This window comes from Pseudorca crassidens, chromosome 20 (genome assembly GCF_039906515.1).
Source record: "Pseudorca crassidens isolate mPseCra1 chromosome 20, mPseCra1.hap1, whole genome shotgun sequence".
In the NCBI taxonomy this organism is placed as follows: domain Eukaryota; kingdom Metazoa; phylum Chordata; class Mammalia; order Artiodactyla; family Delphinidae; genus Pseudorca; species Pseudorca crassidens.
In genome coordinates, this window is record NC_090315.1 from 26,475,854 (window position 1) to 26,496,567 (window position 20,714).

At 34.1% G+C, this 20,714-nt stretch overlaps 1 protein-coding gene across 7 annotated transcripts in view; it reads left to right on the top strand.

Moving 5' to 3' along the window:
* Positions 1-20,714, top strand: part of PHKB (phosphorylase kinase regulatory subunit beta) — a 193,668-nt gene that overhangs the window by 16,589 nt on the left and 156,365 nt on the right. For 6 of the 7 annotated variants that reach the window (XM_067718117.1, XM_067718116.1, XM_067718115.1 and 3 more), the window contains 4 exons: positions 7,058-7,147; positions 9,046-9,184; positions 14,744-14,843; positions 19,776-19,883. In XM_067718117.1, the coding sequence (XP_067574218.1) occupies positions 7,058-7,147; positions 9,046-9,184; positions 14,744-14,843; positions 19,776-19,883 (437 nt within the window). Of the gene's footprint in view, positions 1-6,658; positions 6,714-7,057; positions 7,148-9,045; positions 9,185-14,743; positions 14,844-19,775; positions 19,884-20,714 lie in introns of those variants that run through there. The other variant, XM_067718120.1, reaches the window with a different exon arrangement.

Genomic DNA, 20,714 nt, shown 5'->3' on the forward strand with positions numbered 1-20,714 from the left:
TGTGGGTCACACAGTTCAATTAAATAAACATTTGGATTGTGAACCTCCTAGTACAAGCATTAGGGATACAAAGGTGAGAATGTATTAGAATAATTTGTCCCTTCTGTAGTAGTATCCTTCTAGTTTTTATCAGTGGAGGAGTAAAAGGGAATTTTAAGATGAAGAACTTATCATCCCAAGTTAATGATTTAATTTAAATTTCAAAGTTGCTTGAAAATACATTGTATCATAATATAGATGATAAACATATAATTATTATACTCTGGGAAACCTTGATATCTTAACACCTCAGAAATTAATGTTTTAATAATTAACTGATAAACCGCAGATGTGGTTTGCATATATTTTGTATGTTCATATACAAGGCTATCTCTTTGCTTTTCCATGCCTTCCTGGTCTGTACCCTTCCTGCCCTCCTCACCTTCTCTATATGCAAGTATAAGGACTATCCAAACCTCATGAAACTGTGGGGCTTTTTGACCCTCTACAATGCAAGGGCTTCAGATTCTTCTTAGTTCCTGATCATTTTGTTGGAGAATATGTTAGCTCAGGGATTTTGGTTATTCAACTGCTTCTTCGTACATGCTTTCTTATTAGTTTATTAGCCTCTGCACTTAACAGTTTTCAAAAACTTAGGCTTAAGAGACTAACGCTTTCAGAGATTTTCCTGACTGAAAAATCACAGTTCTTAATGTCCTATGTCTATAAAATTAGCTGTTTACCATTAGCTCAGGCAGAAGATTCTAAAGTTGCAGTCTTTAGAACTGGTGAATCTCACCCTGCTCCATTCCCAAAGTTAGAGAATCATGAATAAAATGCAGACAGAAGATACTGGTTGATTCTTTCCTTGGGCTAAGATTCTACTTTCACATTTTTTGTGTATTTCTCTGCTAGAACCCAAGACCTATAGAAAAATGAAAGGGTGCAGCATACTTTATGTTTTAACTTTGTGTCAATATGCATCATTGAGTGCTACGTACAGTACTTAAAAAAAAAAAAAATCAATATATGTTGCTCCAGGCAATTGCGAATTTTAGAGACATTAATGTAGCTGCACATGAAGCTGATTATTGTTTAAGCTGTTTGTAAATATCATATGTCCATGATGGGTTTGAAATCTTGCATATAAGTAGATCAAATGCTACATTATTAGATATTAGAGTTTTTATATAGGTTTTGAAAATTAAGTTGTATTATTTCAAGAGGAAATTGTCTATTTGAATCCCATAGTTTGAGATGGTCTCTTTATAATTTAGGACAAATGGATCTTTCTATTGAATATTTTGTAACCTAAAAAAAAAAAAATTTTACCAATTTGATCTTTTTAAAATGAACGGAATTTACTACTTACTTTAAAAACGGTTTAGAAAACAAATTCCCAAAGGATAAAATAGCTAAGTGGGAAACTTTATTTTTTTAACATTATAAAAAACTTAGAAGAAAATTGCAGTAACTATATGTATAACCTTGGGGTTATCAAAAACCATTTTATTTATTATTTTTAAATAAATTTATATATTTATTTGTGGCTGCTTTGGGTCTTTTTTGCTGCGCGTGGACTTTCTCTAGTTGCGGTGAGCAGGGGCCACTCTTCATTGTGGTGCGTGGGCTTCTCATTGCGATGGCTTCTCTTGTTGTGGGCCCCAGACTGCACAGGCTTCAGTAGTTGTGGCATGTGGGCTCAGTAGTTGTGGCTCGTGGGCTCTAGAGCGCAGGCTCAGGAGTTGTGGCACACAGGGTTAGTTGCTCCGCGGCATGTGGGATCTTTCTGGACCAAGCCCCTATCAAAAACCTTCTTATGTGGCATTTATGTTCGTAAAATTGCTATGGCCAGTATGCTAGTCTAAAGCCAAGTTATTTGAAATCTCTTTATGTTTAGGGGAAGTAAGGTAAAGATCTACACATTCAGATGTTAAGTACTCAAGAATGTGGCCCCTCTGGGGACTTCCTTGGTGGCGCAGTGGTTGAGAGTCCGCCTGCCGACGCAGGGGACAGGGGTTTGTGCCCCTGTCCGGGAAGATCCCACATATCGCGGAGTGGCTGGGCCCGTGAGCCATGGCTGCTGAGCCTGCGCGTCCGAAGCCTGTGCTCCACAACGGGAGAGGCCACAACAGTGAGAGGCCCGCGTACTGCAAAAAAAAAATAATAGTAATAATTCAATACTACTTCTTTTCGTGACATTACTGAATGCAGAGTTGGGAAGATATGTATTGTAACATGCTATTACATAGTATTTCCAATGTACAGATATATAGGTATAAATAAACTCAAAAGTATATATAATAGTAGAATGTAGTAAAATAGGAAGTGATGAGGCTTGATTATTTATTACCATTGTTTTTAATAATTAGTTGTAATTTAATTTGCAGTTATGGCTGTGTTTCACAACCAGTCCCAAAATTCCTGACAATTTCACAGTTGACTCTCTCCAGCCAGTTCTAACTGATTCTAGCACACTCCTGGTTATATCTGTGTATATCTGTGTTTTGCAGTATTGTTTGTGATGGTAAAAATAGGGAGCAAATTATATACCCACTGATGGGGGGCTAGTGGAATAAGTTGTAGTATAGCAAAAGAAAGAGCCATCACTTTTAGTGATTTCCCTGTGTGTTGTTAAATGAGAGGAGCTAAATGCAAGCACAGGTCTGTCATGATCCCATTTTTATAAAACGAGCAAGGGCAGACTCTTCTCTCATTCTTGCCTATATGTTTGATTATATAAACATGGAAAATGTGTGGTTATGAGTACAGAAGAGGGCAAGAGGATGAGGTAAGGAAAAAAAGGACTTACGTCCATGAGAAAAACAATATGTATGTTATGATCCTATATGTGGTAAATTTTATGTGTTTATGTGATATATACACACTAAAAAAACATACACATTAAAAAGTGTACGCATTAAAAAATATATACACAGTAAAACATGCCTGAAAAGAATGCACCAAAATGTTAATGTACCAAATGTACCAAAACGTACCAAAATGTTAATGATACCTTTTTTAGGGTGATAGAATGTTATCTTTTTTTTTAATCTGGAAAGAAATTAATTGAGGGAGAGAATTAAAATCCTATGGTCCTTTCTACGGATTTAAATTTATAATAAAATTATCCTGTGAAAGGGCATACTAGGGTCAGTGTGTCAATAAAATTTACCCTTTAGTGATATAATTTCTTCACCTAAACCTTCATGTGTATCACTTCAAAAAAAATCTTAGTATATAGTATCTTGTTTCATGAGACATGTGTATAAGTTTTAGAACTGTATTAGGAACTTCCCTGATGACGCAGAGGTTAAGAATCTGCCTGCCAATGCAGGGGACACGGGTTCGAGCTCTGGTCTGGGAAGGTCCCACATGCCACGGAACAACGAAGCCCCTGTGCCACAACTACTGAGCCTGCGCTCTATAGAGCACGCGAGCCACAACTATTGAGCCCGTTTGCCACAACTACTGAAGCCCACGTGCCTAGAGCCTGTGCTTTGCAACAAAAGAAGCCACCACAAAGAGAAGTGCGCGCTGCAACAAAGAGGAGTCCCCGCTCGCCACAACTAGAGAAAGCCCGCGCACATCAACAAAGACCAAATGCAGCCAAAAATAAAATAAATTAAAAATAAATTTAAAAAAATAACTATATTAAGTATGTGTGCATATATGTATATATATTTATGACTTAACATCTTCCTGGAGTTGAGTTGTTACCTTCATATTTAGATGGCAATTCATTATTTGAAATTGCTAGTAAGTTTAGAGATTGCAATGCAGGAGTTCCCTGTTCTCTGAGCCCCACAGGGGGATTAAATTTTCCTGTCCTTTGTCTTTTAAGGAACTCACCACTCTACCTTGTTATTCATATATATATATATATATATATATATATATATATATATATATAAAATATAATCTTATTCAAAACCTTACCTTTCTTCCTAATCTGTAGGCCTTGGTAGCCTGCTAGATGTATGGTCCAGAGTCTTATGCATTCACTGTATATATTAACTGAATGAATAAATAATGATATTTATCTTAGTCCACCACCATGCATGGAAAAATGGTAAAGCTACTTTAGGGATCATCAAAGTCTTGATTAATAATATTTTTGTATGTATTAAAGAGCTTTGAATCATGTACAGTAAGATGCCCAAATAATACACTTCTGATGTTTTGGTTTGCTGATCAGTTTCCCGCCTTGAATTTCCTCATGGGTCATCTATTTCATGCTTTTAACAGTTACTATTTAACTATCAGTGCTGTTTTGTGATTTCTTAAGAGCCTCTCCATAACACTCAGAAACCTTCTGGGTTTATAGTGCAAAATTCAGAAAGCTTATACCTTTGTTAAGTTTATCTCTTTCTATAATACTGTTTATGTCTCACAGAGCAGCTCATTCTTTAGTCTTTGTTAGTAAATAGCACTTTCTTCCTTCATGATAAAGCTGTAATATTTCTCTTCAAGTAACAACTTCTGCTTCATCTTCTTTGTCACTGTTATCTGTTTGATGTAATGTGTTCTGAAATGAAGACGTAGACTGTATTTTTCTAATACAAAGTGAATTGTCAGGTAAGAAATCAGGTTGACATGTTTAAACTCATTTTACAAACTTGATAACTGTTAAGTTTTATTTTACTTTGTGGTGTTTAGATATAGGCAAAATTCAAATGAGAAAAACATGGAAAGGAGAAATTTATATTTTAAAAATTCATTTCATTTTGAATTCTAAACATTATTAGAGTTTTCTGTTATTTTGCATCTTTGTCTTTGGGAACTTGTACTCCATTGTTGATTTCTTTCTCCTCCACGTTTGTATTGGTATTGATGCTTTTCAGATGTTTAATTCTTGTTTAAAATGTTTCCATTATTGCTTTTCCTTTCTAAGTAATTTAATTTTATGCAGTTACTTTAGAAGCAATATAGTGGTGATCACTGAAGTGTTGACATTTATCTAGCCAAGCTGTTCTTAATTTACCTTGGGCTTTCTTTGAAGATATAGGAAGGTGTAAGAAAACATAGATTCTCAGTGAATTAGCTGATTTTACTTTTACACTTTTCTGCTTTGTTTTGAACATCTTTTAGCTCTTGCTGAATGGGTATTTATTTTCTTGAAAAGTCTGGTTTCCCATTTATTTATTGTTGCTTCTAAGAAACTCCATGGGTGATTTTATTGAAAAACATTAGGTGACAGAATCATTTTAGTCTTTTGGGGGAGGTAAGGGGCACCTTAAATGTAATAGTACTTTTAAAGGAAGTATTTTTTTCACTCTAAGAACCCTGATACAGTGTCATTAAAATAATCTTTCAGAATAAATTCACCTACTATTATAATGCAAGTAGATTTCAGTTTTGCATATTCTATTTCAATCTTTATCCATATGCACATGTATTATTTATCTAATTGTAATGAAAATGTATATGCAACATTTGGTGATTTTATTTTTCTTATATAAAGCAAAATCTTAGCTCTACGAATAGCGCTCTAAATAAAAACAAATCATTTCACCACAGAATAAATAAAAACAAGTCTAAATAAAATATAAGTAAAAGCAAATCATTCCACAATCATTCCACCCCAGCAAACATGTCCCCTTTAGTCTTTGTATATCCATATGCACAATTTAAAACGTGATGATTTGTACCTGATTTTATTTTATTAATTATGGCTGAATTTCACCGAGAGTGTATAGACCCCCCAGAGCTTATCACCTAACATGCAAGCATTCCTTCCCAGCTGCCAGGCTGCCCATATACTGCCAATATACTTAAACCTACCCAGAGCTAATTGAATGCAGAGAGGCAGAAGGCATGTGTGGACCCTTGCCTCCTTTGCAGTCCTGATGCTTTCCTCTCTGTGTTGGTAGTCCTCTCCATACTTCACTATGGGGGCCATTCTCATTGGTGTCATTGTGAAGACTTTTTTAGAAAAATCTCTTCACTCAGAGCAAGTCAATTCATATTCCCTGTTTTCATCCATAAGTCATCTCTCTTTCTAACAGAAGATAATGGGACTATTGCCTGAATGTGTAGATCTTTACCTTACTTCCCCTAAACATTAAGAGATTTCAAATAACTTGGCTTTAAACTAGCATACTGGCCATAGCAATTTTACGAACATAAATGCTTTAATTTTCTTTAAAAACTGATTCTTAATGCCTTCCAACACGACCCCCCGCCCTGGTAAGTTATAGGTTCACTCTTGTGCTATGTTGTTAGACTATATGACGTGGCTTACCTGAGTCCCAGGGTGGATTAATTGTGACTTTGAGATGTTTATAATTTCTGAGTGCTTTTAACAAGAATGAGAGTCAGTACTTATTCTGATGGCTGAAGGGCCAGATGTCTTCCTTTCAGTCAGCAGTTGAGAAAGTGCACTAGTCAAGTGAACAATTTTCTGTATCCATTTTGTGGCAGATTATCATGATTAACGTGAATTTTGTAGCTTTTGAGCAGTGTATTCTGCTAACACCTTGCTGTAGTTTCCATGGCTGAAAAGTAGAAATGGTTTCTGCTTATAGTCTAGATAATAAGGCAAGTATTATCTACCTAGGAGAAAGTGGAGGCTTCAGGCTTTCAGTATGAAAACTATCTGAATATTCATGAAGTGGATGACTTTGGAACATGTACAGTATCTTTTTCCTTGAGGTTTCGGGGGTATGATTGTTTGACAGAAAACTGCCTGATAATGCATGAGGATAAGGAATACAGTTTGGATTTCAGGGCATGTAAGTAGATATATTGATATTTCTCAGAAGGAACTGAAATTATTGAGCTACTGGACTACCACAGGAGTATTAGTGATATTTGAGATGTTAGAACCAGTATACACGAGTTAGTTGGCTTGACTGCTGGGAGTGAGGAGGGGGATAGCTCATAACATTTAGAAATACTACAAGTGCTTTCTTCTTTTTCCTTTTCCCACCCCAAATTTGACAAGTAGTGAAATGTGATAGTTCACTATAAAAATGAAAATTAGATTGCTAAGTAGAGCTTCTTCATTTGTTTAGAAGTTTCTTTGTTTATCTGGATGAAAATGATTGAATTCGATGGGTTTTCATTTTTCTTTCAGGCTCAGTTTATGAACCTCTTAAAAGCATTAATCTTCCGAGACCTGATAATGAAACTCTGTGGGATAAATTGGATCACTATTACAGAATTGGTAAGCAAAACCTGAGGAAAACATGTCCTTAGGTAGCTATGCCTTAGTTATATTATATATATATTATATGGATGATGTTCTCTCATTTGGATGTTGGGGTAGTTTCAGTGCTTAGACAGCTACATATTCCAATTGCATATGATATGGGGACTATGGAAGGAATCTGACAAGTCATATCTGTCCCCTGAATCATTTTGAAACTGTCACCAGTGTCCTCTGTGTCCTTTTAGCCTTCCTAAATATTACCAGATTTGAGAACTAGAGGCTGTCTCTTGAATAATTCTTACACAAAGATTTTTTTTTTTTGCTTATTTACCTATACATGGTTCCTATGTAGTCCTGAACCTTTTATATCCATTTCTAATTCATTGAGATTCAAAAGGTAATCTCAGGTTACTGTTACTGATATCAGGTCCCTGTTTTTTTGGTTGCTGTTTTGTTTTTGTCAGGATCAACCTGACAAATTTTGTTACTTAATGTGAGCAAGCAACTTTGAGATATGTATGTATTTAGGGGGCTCCTCTTTGTTCATCAGACCGTAAGTTGGAAATGCCTATTAATTTTTTTTGTCAGTTTGCTTCTTGTGCCATTTATGTGGCCTAGTATGTCAAATATAAAATTGGATTTATTTATCTCACTAAGGAGAAGGATTTTTTTGTGTCAGCATCGTGTAAAACCTTACTTCAACTTATTTTGGTCAAGATTCTGGTATATATTCTTATGTTGCCTACTTATTATTTTTGTAGCCATAACTAGCTAAAGAGATTAAACTGCCTTTTAAAAGAAATGTCAGATTTTTACTTTGGACTATGAGGACCGGTTTTTTACTCTGTGAAAAATAATAAATACCCTGGTATTCTGAAAGAAATGATAATGTCAGTTTAGTCTGAAAAAAGAAAAAGAAATTTAAGTCTTTAATCTCTGTGATGGACCAGAGTACTTTAGACCTTTGAAAAACTGTCCTAAAGTAGTTGACATATGCCAATCTAGATTAGAGTAACTTAATTTATTTGGGGGAAAAACATTACTCATCCATTTATAGTTAGACAGGAATAAAATAGCTTTTAGGAAATGTAATTTTAGTGTTTATTTTTCTATTTTAGGACTGTTTTATATAAGGTAGTAGAGTTTGCTTTCTGTATCTGCAGATGCAGAACCTGCAGATAAGGAGGGCCTACTGTATTAGCCATTTTAGATAAGGGACTTGAGTGTCTGAGGATTTTCGCATGCATGGTGGGTCCTGGAACCATCCCTGTGCATACTGACGGACAACTGGAAAACGCTGATTTCAGACTTCTTTGACTTAAGTTGAATGTTCACAAAATAATTATTTGCTTGCTGTTTTCATGTCATATAAAGATGGGATTCAGTTTTAAAATGTTAAACATATCACTAATATAGTATGTAAAATGAATACATTGCTCTTCAGGTACGAATTAGTCATCAGTGAAAAACAGGATTCTGGCCTGTTTAGGGTTGAGTTAGCTTTGGATTTAGCAAATGTATACAACTCTTTGTTGTATATTTGCTTTATTTTTCCCTATTGAACTTATTTTTGAAAATATACTTAGTTTTTTGGTTAATCTTTTTTTTTTCTGTATCTGATGTTGCCTTATAACACTTACTGACATAAAGAAGGATGTGCTAAAGGCTTTTTAAATGCCAGTTAGCTGAGTTCTTTCCTCAAAAGTGGAAAGACCCCTTCATGCAGGGTGGATCCCTACTTAGGCTGCAGTTACTTACCTGGAGTTGTTTCTACATCTTCAAAAGTTTTATACTACAGCTAAGTTTAGAAACAACAAAATTGTAGGATGAGGAAACGAAGGAAGTTTAAGACCTTCAGCTCAAGGGAAATGGATGGCTTTACAATTCGTTCTTTTTCTTGTTTTCAATTTCAGTCAAGTCAACATTGCTGCTGTATCAAAGTCCAACCACAGGTCTCTTTCCCACAAAAACATGTGGTGATGATCAGAAGGCCAAGATCCATGACAGTCTATACTGCGCTGCTGGGGCCTGGGCTTTGGCTCTTGCATACAGGTAAGCTGGTGTGTCTTTTACTAGTAACTCCAAGTCTAGGTAATAGGGTTTTGTAGCCCCAAGACAAATTGGGCAGCTGGCTCTGCTGCTGAGTCACTGTGTTACCTGCAACTGCTCACATCTCCTTTTAGGATTCTAAACCTTTCAGTTTTCCTAAGGATTTACATGAGACAAGTTCTAACATTTTATGAGTTTGTGACCAAAATTTCTCATCTCTAGGTTTGTAAATCATCATTAGTCTTTGACAGAATGAATTGCCCATTCTCGTTGAGTTGATTGGTTTCAATCACAGAGGAAATTGATGATGATTGAATTTTACAGATGATAAAACTAGGGCCTAGAGTAGTTTAACAGATTTGTTCAAAATTGCACAACTAGTTAATGACAGAGCCAGGGCCAGGACTCTTCTCCTTCCCTCTCCCAGTTTAGTGTTTTTCTTACTATACTTCTTTGGGGTATCACTTAATAATCTGGTTGTCAGTCAAATAATTATTTCATAAAGTAAAAGAAAAATAAATCTTTTCACAATACAAAAGTTCTCCTTACTTCATTTATTTCATTATATATGGAAAGCATCTGTTGTGGGTCCTGACACATAGTCAATAGTGATACACTTTAACCGTTACAAAAATGAGGTTTCTGAATATTAATTTTCTGAAGGTGATACATGCATGTACTTCTTTTTTTTTTGTTTTGTTTTGTTTTTTAACATCTTTATTGGGGTATAATTGCTTTACAATGGTGTGTTAGTTTCTGCTTTATAACAAAGTGAATCAGTTATACATATACATATGTTCCCATATCTCTTCCCTCTTGCGTCTCCCTCCTCCCACCCTCCCTATCCCACCCCTCCAGGCTGTCACAAAGCACCGAGCCAATATCCCTGTGCCATGCGGCTGCTTCCCACTAGCTATCTATCTTACTACGTTTGTTAGTGTGTATATGTCCATGACTCTCTCTCGCCCCGTCACTGTTCACCCTTCCCCCTCCCCATAACCTCAAGTCCGTTCTCTAGGAGGTCTGCGTCTTTATTCCTGCCTTACCCCTAGGTTCTTCATGACATTTTTTTTTCTTAAATTCCATATATATGTGTTAGCATACGGTATTTGTCTTTTTCTTTCTGACTTACTTCACTGTGTATGACAGACTCTAGGTCTATCCACCTCATTACAAATAGCTCAATTTCGTTTCTTTTTATGGCTGAGTAATATTCCATTGTATATATGTGCCACATCTTCTTTATCCATTCATCCGATGTTGGGCACTTAGGTTGTTTCCATCTCCGGGCTATTGTAAATAGAGCTTTTTGGAGGTCTGAGGTCTTCTGCCAGCGTTCAGTAGGTGTTCTGTAGGAGTTGTTCCACGTGTAGATGTATTTCTGGTGTATCTGTGGGGAGGAAGGTGATCTCCGCGTCTTACTCTTCCGCCATCTTCCTGCTCTCTCCACATGCATGTACTTCTGATTTGAAAACTGTATCTTTCACATGAACATGATTTCTCTGTCTTAAATCATTGATGTGTTGCACTTGTAAAGAAAATCAAATAGTGAGATAATATAAAGGCAGTCACCTTCAGCACTTGTTTGCTAATGTCACTACCAGCGTTTTTTACCATATTCTATGTAAGCACAATGTAGCTTCATTAAATGTCTAGCAACTACTAGTCTTAGGACCAGTAGCATCTTAAATCAAGTAGTCAAGCCAGTAATGGGACAGACTGACTTTAGGTGCCTCCTGATGTGGCACATTACCCATATTGACTTCTTACCAAAATGTGTAAATGGCTCTATCTGTAAATAAACAATCAGACAAAGCCAGATTGTGACTACTTGTAGGACAACTTGCCTGAGCTCTTAAAAAATGTAATAATCATAGAAGATTAGAAAATAGGTGTGAAGATGGCTAGATTATGAGAACTACATGCAATGCGTGAACCTTGATTGAATCACGCATTAAAAAAAGTGTAAAGTATATTTGGGGGATAGTTGGATTCTATTTGATATACACTATATATTAGACATTATAGTATCAATTCATTGGGTATGATAATGATATTATGGTTATGTAGGAGAATGTCCTTGTTTTTAGGAGATACTTCTGAAATATGTGTGGGTAATGATATTCAAATACTGCAGAAAATAAATTAGAGAATGCAAGCTAATTTTAGCAACTGGTGAATCCAGGTGAAGAGTAATTGTAGCATTCTTTTAGCTTTTCTATAGATTTGAAATTTTTGTAAATAAAATGTTGGGGGAAAATTGCTTAAAAAAAAACAAGAGTACCGGCCTTTTCCCAGGAGCCTTCAAACATCTGATAGAGAATTTAAAATCTTTTCTTTGCTGGGGACACTATCTATGTACTAACTTCCTGGATAGTTTATCTTCTTACATAGTTAAAGTAGCAGATTTTTTGTTTTACTAGCAAGCAAAATGTGTTCTATTTGGATAAATGCAAGGGTACTTACCACAAAATTACTATGAAGCCCTTTTTACTTTCACAATATTATGTTGTGATAGTTTGTTTAGAGAATCCCCATGTTGTAAAATTAGTAGAATTTTGTTTCCAGTTCTACTTTTAAATGCTAATGAAATCATATAGATTATATTAGGTAGAATTCCTCAAAAATTAAGCTATCAGTATTTTCTCTTCATGAATTTATATCAATCTCTTATTGGTAATGAATGCATAATATAAAGTTATTAATTTTTGAAAATGGAAGTAATTTGAGTTTTCTAATTGTATTAGTTTTCAATAAGTCTTGTCAAAAATCTCTTGAAACCTCACTTCTGTTTGAATTTGTGTGTGTGTGCATGTGTACTGAGGACTTGAAAGGATTATTTTATGCACATTTATATTTCATATACATTAGGAGTATAATTTGATGTTATTTAATTAAATAATTGGATAAAGTCAAGAGACAATGAAGTAACTTATTTGCAAAAATACACGTTGAAATAGTTTTCCTTAAAGGTAATATTACAGTTTCACTTTGTAATTTTGTTTTATTTTAGAGGAGAGAAGAAATACTAACTAAAATGTTTGACTTTTTAAAATGTCATTTACATATAAAGTTGTAGTCCTGAATATGTCATTGTTTAAAATTATATTATACTATATCTATATTATACTATGTATAATTATATCACATTACAGTATATTACATTATAATTATATGTGAATATAATTATAATTAATATAAATAAAATTTTATATAATTATAACCATTATAATTATTTTATTTTATAAATAATTATATTGATTTACATGGTTTAGGTTAAAACTGTTCCTGAACCTAGTCAATTATACAAAATCTGTTAAAAGAAAGTTGAACCTAAACTTTATGCCATACTAAAAATATCATGTAGGGTTTTTGCATTTTTTGTTCTTTCTAATATAACTTCTAGAAAAAAACATGACTTTAAATTAGGATTTAAATATGGAATTTAGTTTACTTTTTATATTTGAGAAGAGTAAGTAATTTTTTTAAAAAGAGTATTGACTTGAAGAAGTACTTTCAGACTGTTTAAATATGCATATATTAGAAATACAAAAACTCAAGGCAGACAGGATACCTTGTAGTACTGTCTAAGGGAGAGAGAGGATGCCTTCATGCAAGAAGTTAGCCAGTTCCCTCCCTTGTCAGATTTATTGCTATTTTAGGAACTGAATATAACAGATGACCCTAGCTTAGTGCTAGTAAACAGTCAAGTCACGTGACCAAACAGTATTCTTATTTTTTTTTCCTTGAAGTTTGGCTGTGTGGAAATAATGCACCAATGATAGGATTCAAGTGTTTAGTTTCTTCACTAGTTATATATTTATAAGTATGGAATTCTGGTTCAGATATAAACTCAAGACTTCATATTGTAGAAATACCTGATCAACATCTCCACATAGCTTGTGATCAATATATTGACTAAAGTTAAATATAAAGTTATTTATCTGTTTTTTAAAATTAAAAGTATTATTGAGATCATATTAAAACTTGAATGTGCATCCACAGAGCTGGCTAAAGAGAGTAGAATATTGCCAGTTCCTCGTAGAAAATAGAGGAATTATTTTGGATCACTAGGTTCATTTTAACTCTTAGGAAAGGCAATAGATATATACTAATTGCCTAAATGTTTTTACTCAAATGCAACTGTTCTTTTATTTTCTAAGTCAGAAGAGAAATATTCTTCTGGTTACCACTATTATTTGCAGAACAAAGGAGAAGCTCGAAAGCTTCATTGAAATAGGATTCCTTATTGCGGCTAAATTATTCTGGAATATTTTAGTCGTGGTTTAATGAATGTGGAAATTAGGGGCAGATAATTATTTTAAAGGCAGTTTTAGAAAAACTTGACTTTTTTTTTCCCCTGAATTATTTCTTTGTTTTATGGTGAGGTGGGAATTATATATAGAACATTTCTTTGAGCTCATTATACTCCAGATGTGCTGTTTCCTTCATTTATCAGTGCCCCATCCACTGTTATCCGTGCCATAATTTGCTTCTATTAACACTTGGCTCTGACATCAGGGTGAAAATAGATCACAGAGCAGAATCATACTAGCTTTACTTTATCGCCTGCATATGAAAGGGGGAATGATGTTCTAATGACAAATAACTTACTCTTTACTGACATTCACTGTACCATGTTAAAATGATCATCCTTCTTTCCATTACTGGTATGTGAGATCTGTAATTGAAAGAGGAGGTAATTATAGTATACTTTTAAATAAGGAGACAGGTGATGTTTTTTATCAGGTGAGGATGATGGCCAGATATTTTAGTTAAGATTTAGTAAAACAATGAATAAACTACTTCTATTATTTTCATTGGTGGGTAACTCTCATTCCTCTTTTTTGAAGGCCACTGATCAATAATAAAGGAACTTAAAGACAGAAGGAACTTAAAGACAGAAGGACATCTCAACCTAGTTTAATAGTTAGGTGTTAGCTGTTTTTTTTTCTTTTTAAAAACAAGAGATGTAAACTATGGTCAATTGATTTTAAACTAAGACCTAAGGATATAAAACTTTATGCCCAAATGCATCATGTATCATACTGGATGCATGTTTTAGCTGAAGGCATTCCTGACTGAAGTGCCCGGCTGGCATTATTAAACACATGGCAGAACAAAGAAGACATGTGTCTACCTTAATCTACACTTCATTGAATCCAAGTGGCCATTGCATAACCTAAAGGGATTGATATTTAAAATTGCCTCTACTTTGTAACAATGAATTTAAAAAATCTTTTGGTGGATTTTTCCAATATAGAAATATCCTTTAAAGTTTCAGCCAAGTCAGTGTTGAAAATATTATATACTATTTTTAAAGCAATTGGCTTACTTCCTTAAAAGAAGGAGAAATTTGTGCAAGTTTCATCATGGGACATTTTTTTTTCCCCAGCATTTCTACATCTGCTGGGAAATTGCAGTTTCACTGTTACAGAATTAGTAGATGTCGCCAGAACATAGGATTAACTAGCTAGATAGTTAAATACTTAATTATCAAAAGCTGTGCTTCCTTTTCAAATGCATTTTCAATTTGCCTCATGAGTTATCTCTCTCACCCAGGCGCATCGATGATGACAAGGGAAGGACCCATGAACTGGAGCACTCGGCTATAAAATGCATGAGAGGAATTCTCTACTGCTATATGCGTCAGGCCGATAAGGTAAAAACACTATAGTGTGGGCTGAAATTCTCACATCATTCTGATGCATTAATTTAACCAATATAGCAATAGCATCTTCTGAAGAAGAATGTACTTTCAAAAGGTAAAGCCACGTCCTAGGGCAGTCTAGATAGGTTAAAACAGCTCTGCCTTCCCAGCCCAGGGTTTTGAAATACTGAAATTGAAGAAATACCTTAAGCGAGATTGATTGAGAACTGTTATCTGGGCTTGAATTTCTTTGTATTTTGCATCTGGTGTTTGCTTGATAAATACTCAGTTTCTCAGGAACCTCACGATATCCATAATTCTAACCAATATTGTATTACTTAAGAAAATCCTTATCAAAATTCCTTTTGGACATGTGAGTACTCTGGCTTAAGTGAACTTTAGTTTAAGGCTATAACAACTTCATTCATTTACATGTAAAGAGGGCAGGAATTATAGGCTTAGAAAACAGCAAACTTTACAGGGTTATTTTGGAAATTAAAGAAATAATATGCATAATAAAACTTTTTAAACTGTAAAGCTCTATACAAATATAATGTGATATTCCCCCTACTTACATACACCTCCCAGGTCCTAATATAGTAAGCATCCATATATTGAATATTTACATCAGTGCGTCATGGTTTCCCAAGACCACTCTCAGGTTTGATGATTCATTAGCAAAGATGCACTTCAGTAATTAATGCAGGCAATTTTGATCACTTAATGTTTTGTATATCTCTATCATATGAATACTATATTGTTTTTGTGATAGCACATTTTTTTAAGCCCTGTATCTGAAGTCAAAATGAAAAAAAAAAACAACTTATATTCTGTCACCAGAAAATGGCAACCAAACAATGTTAGTTTGCAGAGAAAGTAAATTTATTCACAGCTGATAATAAGAGATATATGAAAAACCTGTAATCTGTCTACTGAGATTTAACTTTGCAAATCATTATTATAAAGGTTTTTCAATGTTTGAAATAAAGTATTATGTCATATTGACATATTTGAATTAAACTTGTATGTCATATAGATTGAAGTAAGTGTGATTTAAGTTATTTTTTCTTATGTGAGAAGTTTACTGTTTATTTCACATTTATCATTTCATGAATGCTTTATGTCTATGAATTCAACTTTTCTCCCAAGGAAACATTATGAGAGCCATGAATTTCGTATGTTTGCTAACCAGGCTGACGGACTTAAATTATAATTGTTTATCAAAAGGAAGAAAATGATGTAATATAAATTTTTTTCTTTGTGGCTTGTTTAACCAATTGTTAATGTCCTTTTCTAAATATTATTCAACTTTCCTAACCAGTATTCACAATTATGTTTTCTTTTGAATACACTTGAATGTGACTTAAGCTGTCTTGAATTCCTTAAATTACAAAGGATTATCATTTTTTGCCTTATGTAGGTATGATGGTAGACCATTAAAATAAGTGTGAGTTGTAAGAAGGTGTAGGTCACATTAGGATTAGGTATTTCTGCGTACTACAAAATGTAGGGTTTTATAAATTTTAAAACATTTTCATTGTTATAATCTTTCTTGAGTCCCATAACCTTTAGAGTAGGCATGGAGGATATTACTGTAATCCACATACGACTCAGTTGGAATGAACCATGCACCCAGCTCAGTGTGTCCCACCATACCTTCACCTCTTATTGGTGCTCACCATTTCCTTAATGACTCCATAGCAGTAGAGACTGTTACCATATTTTTATTTTTTAATTGCATTTTATGTATTTATTTTTGAATTTTTTTTTTTTTATGCAGCAGGTTCTTACTAGTTGTCTATTTTATACATATTAGTGTATATATGTCAATCTCAATCTCCCAATTCATCCCACCACCCCCACCCCCAGTTACCATATTTTTAAATATGAAATTATATCTTTTGGCCTTCACTTAAAACTGAAGTAAAACATATTTGTAGTGTTCAAGTGCTCTTTAACCTTAAGGCTCATCTTCTGAAGTAAAATCATGACTTCGAAAGTTTAAGGCTCTCCACTTTTGTTGCTTCTCATTGTAAAGCATGCTTCCTGACATATTTTCTAATAATACTACCTAAAGGAGATATTTTAACTTATTATGAATTTGAGTGAATAGAGTTTTCCTTGATTTGAAGAATGTAGAGCAATCTGATTTCTATTATTGGCTTGCTGCTTGTATTAATTTCTACTTATTAACATTAGGACGTTTTTTACCTTTAAATGTTCATATACCTATTTTTATTAACACTTCTTAAGGAGAAGCATTCAGATTTCAAAATTGATTTAGTCTGCAGTTAGTAGTTCAGCAGGCAGGGATTTGCTTTACAATAGGCTATGAATGTTGCTGTCTCTATCTCCTTCAAAAATTTATTTAAAATGCTACCAAGTAGTTTCTAATTCATGAGAAATCATTAAACTTTTATAAAGTTTATTTTTCCAGGATTCCCTTATGAGATGATTTTTCCCACCTAAGTGCATATTTTAAGTCTATAAATTAAGAATGGATGACAGCATACTCAGTACCTTTTCCTGAATGATAAACTACTTATTCACAATGATTAAAGTTTTCAGGAAAAGTCTAAATAAAATACAAGAATAAAAAACATTATTCTAGATTTTTTTAATCTAGAAAATTTTACTTTGATTATTCTTTATTTTTACTTGCCAAATGCCAGATATCATACAATACTAATTGATGTCCTCTTGATTTTGACTGCTTTCAAGAGTACTTTTTGTCTATATTTTACATACAGTATGCCCCATTAATTGTCAAAGCTTATAGAGTTTGGGTCTTTTATTTTTTCTGAAATTTTAAATTATTTGTCTTTAACAGCTTTAAGACTCAAAGCATAATTATATAATTCCCCACTTGAGCATCTTTAATCATTTAGTAATTGCTTTTCCCCTGACACAGTGATTGAATGAATATAAATTCTCATGCTGGGTACTTGTGTGTCTTGAAGACAAATGACAAACACTGCCTTGTCAACTGCAGCAATCACTTTATTAAACTAAGAAAACCTTATCCATCTAGATCCTTATCAAGTGGGCAAAATGTATTTTGTTTTAATTTAACCACATTTTTGTCTATGAGCCCAGAATAATGTTCAACACTTTGAGATAATAGTCATGGTACTGTGAAAGTAGTGACCACATTGATTTCTATTTGTGTAGTCTAAGACAGGAGTCCCCAGCCCCTGGCCCGTGGATGGGTACCGGTCTGCAGCCTGTTAGGAACTGGGCGGTACAGTAGGAGGTGAGCAGCGGGTGAGCGATTGAAGCTTCATCTGCCGCTCCCCATCAGTCTCATTACCACCTGAACCATCAACCCCCACACCCCCACCAGTGGATCAGTGGAAAAATTGTCTTCCATGAAACCGGTCCCTGGTTGGGGACCGCTGGTCTAAGACTATTGCCAGCAGTTTCAGATACTGAGAAGGGGTAGCCTTCTCACCTTCTCTGAGTTAACACTGGATAGCTTGGTCACTACATAGATAGAGGGTGTACATCCCTACCTTTACCCTCACTCTCTCATTTCTGATTATCTTTTGATAGGTCCTGACTTTCATTTTGTTGATTTCAACCATAGGGAGAGCTTATTTGTGCAGGGCTCTTGGGGGTGCAAAGGTGTGTTAGCTCTCTAGCACAGTACTGTCAAATAAATTTTCTGTGATGATCTAAATGTTCTCTGTTACTGTGTTGAACAGTTACAGAAGTCACTAGTCATATGTGGCTGTTGAATACTTGATATGGGGCCAGTGTAACTGAAGGACTGAATTTCTAAATTTTATATAATTGTAATTTAATTTAATTAGTCACATGTAGCTAGTGGCTACCATATTGGATAGTGTGACTTCTAGAAGCTTGTAAGATAGTGGGAGATACAGACAACTAATGAAAATAAAAGACTGGAGAAACAATTGAGTGATAAGCACCCTGATGTAGGAGTCCAAAGGAAGGAATTTTAGTTGGGGTTCAGAAGGGACTTTATAAAAGAAGGTTTTGTGGGGTTTTTTTTGAGATAAGACTTTAAGGATGGAGAAGAAATTTGAAGGTAGAGAAGAGAATATGGTTCTATGTGGTTCCTTAGCCAAGTGAAACAAGACAAGATCATGAACACCCAGATACCATCAAATAGAGAAGAAAGTCATTGCCTTACATAGAGCTATGTGTTATTCTATTCATTCTCTGTTCCTATTCATCTCATACTTCCAGGAACTAGTACTTGGCATACTTGGCATATAACTGGTCAGTAAATATTTGCCGAATTGAATTAATATCTGTTTGTTCTTGGAGTTTGTCTTTTTGTCATTTAGTAATTACTTAGTATTCTAAAATGGTTAAATTTTTCGTTTAGTTAATAAGTAAAGGTATGGCCTATATTTGCTTGGAATTGGTGCCTTAGAAATGAGAGTATGTGTGGCAAAAGAAATGAAAACACGTTGACAAGAGCATGGGTTACAATTTGTGATCCTTGGAGAAAGAAAAAGCATTTGAAGTTTTGAACACTTAACTGAATTAGAACGTCGCCTGAAGCACTCTTTCATTGAGTGTCATGTAAGCATTTCCAAATAGCAGTACAGTGGGATACAATCCCTGAAATCCTGTCCAACAGAGTAAACCGTTATTTGACTCTAAAATAAGATGCAAAACATTACAAAAGCCAATGCTACTATATTAACAAGCTCCCTATTACACTTGAGTTGCTGTGTTTGTGAAATATCAATTAAGTATTTAACAATCGTGTTAACTGTTAAATTACTAGTTATGAGTTGTCTGTGTTTTGTTTCTTTAGAAAAAGTAATAACATTTCTGCTTTTTTCTATCCTCTGTCTATAAGCTGTTGCTTTCCCCATTAAAAAATGTCTTGAAAAATAATTTATAATCTCTGATCTTGGATAAAAATGTGAATTAGTAGCATTATTCAAATTTTATATTTGATTCTAGGTCCAGCAGTTTAAGCAGGATCCACGCTCGACAACATGCCTTCACTCTGTTTTCAACGTACATACAGGAGATGAGATTCTCTCCTATGAGGAATATGGTCATCTTCAGGTAAAAAGAGAAGATTACAAATTTTCTTCTCCATTTATACTCTACATCATAGAAGATTTGAGGCTATTTACAATTTTTAAAAAGTAGATTTCATAAATTGTTCAAAACAGTAGTAGAAAATCAACCACGAAATGAAGAAATCCCACCAGGACTGAATTAGGTATTGTGATTGAACATTAAATTTGACTGTGTTATTGGTCCAAAAGCAAAAAGGGCAGGTGGATAGATTATAATATTATTACTATCTAGAAGAAGGAATCCTACAGCTCTTTCAGTGACAAAAGCTTGTTCTTATTACCAAATTTAGAGGAATTTCAATATTTAGGAACTAGGGAATAAAAGACAATTAGCAGTAATATAACAGCAAATCAGAAGTTTTTGTTACATGACAGTTCATTTTTAATATATCAACCTTCAATAACGTTAAAAACATACCACTAAAATGTAATTCCAAAGGCATTTCTGGAGTCTATAAATTTTATCTTACATACTATATTAAATTTTGTATATAAATGTTATATGCTAAGAATACAGCATAAGACTGTTTTGTTTTCACTTTTTCTCTCACATCTGTGTACTCCTTTTAGCAGGACATCCTATTGCCTTGTTTCTAGGATACAAATATTATATATGCTGTTTATCTTTAATGGATTTTCTTCCTGTTCATCATTTGGTTCTGTAGTCTTTAGGATAGAATACTTATTATTCATATATTCCTTACTAAAATAAGAGTGTCTCCTTTGTATAGTTCCTCTCTCTCTAGAGATCTGAAATGTCTTACTTAAGTATGACTCCTCCAAACACAGAAAGTTGTGTCCCCATTTCTAGGCA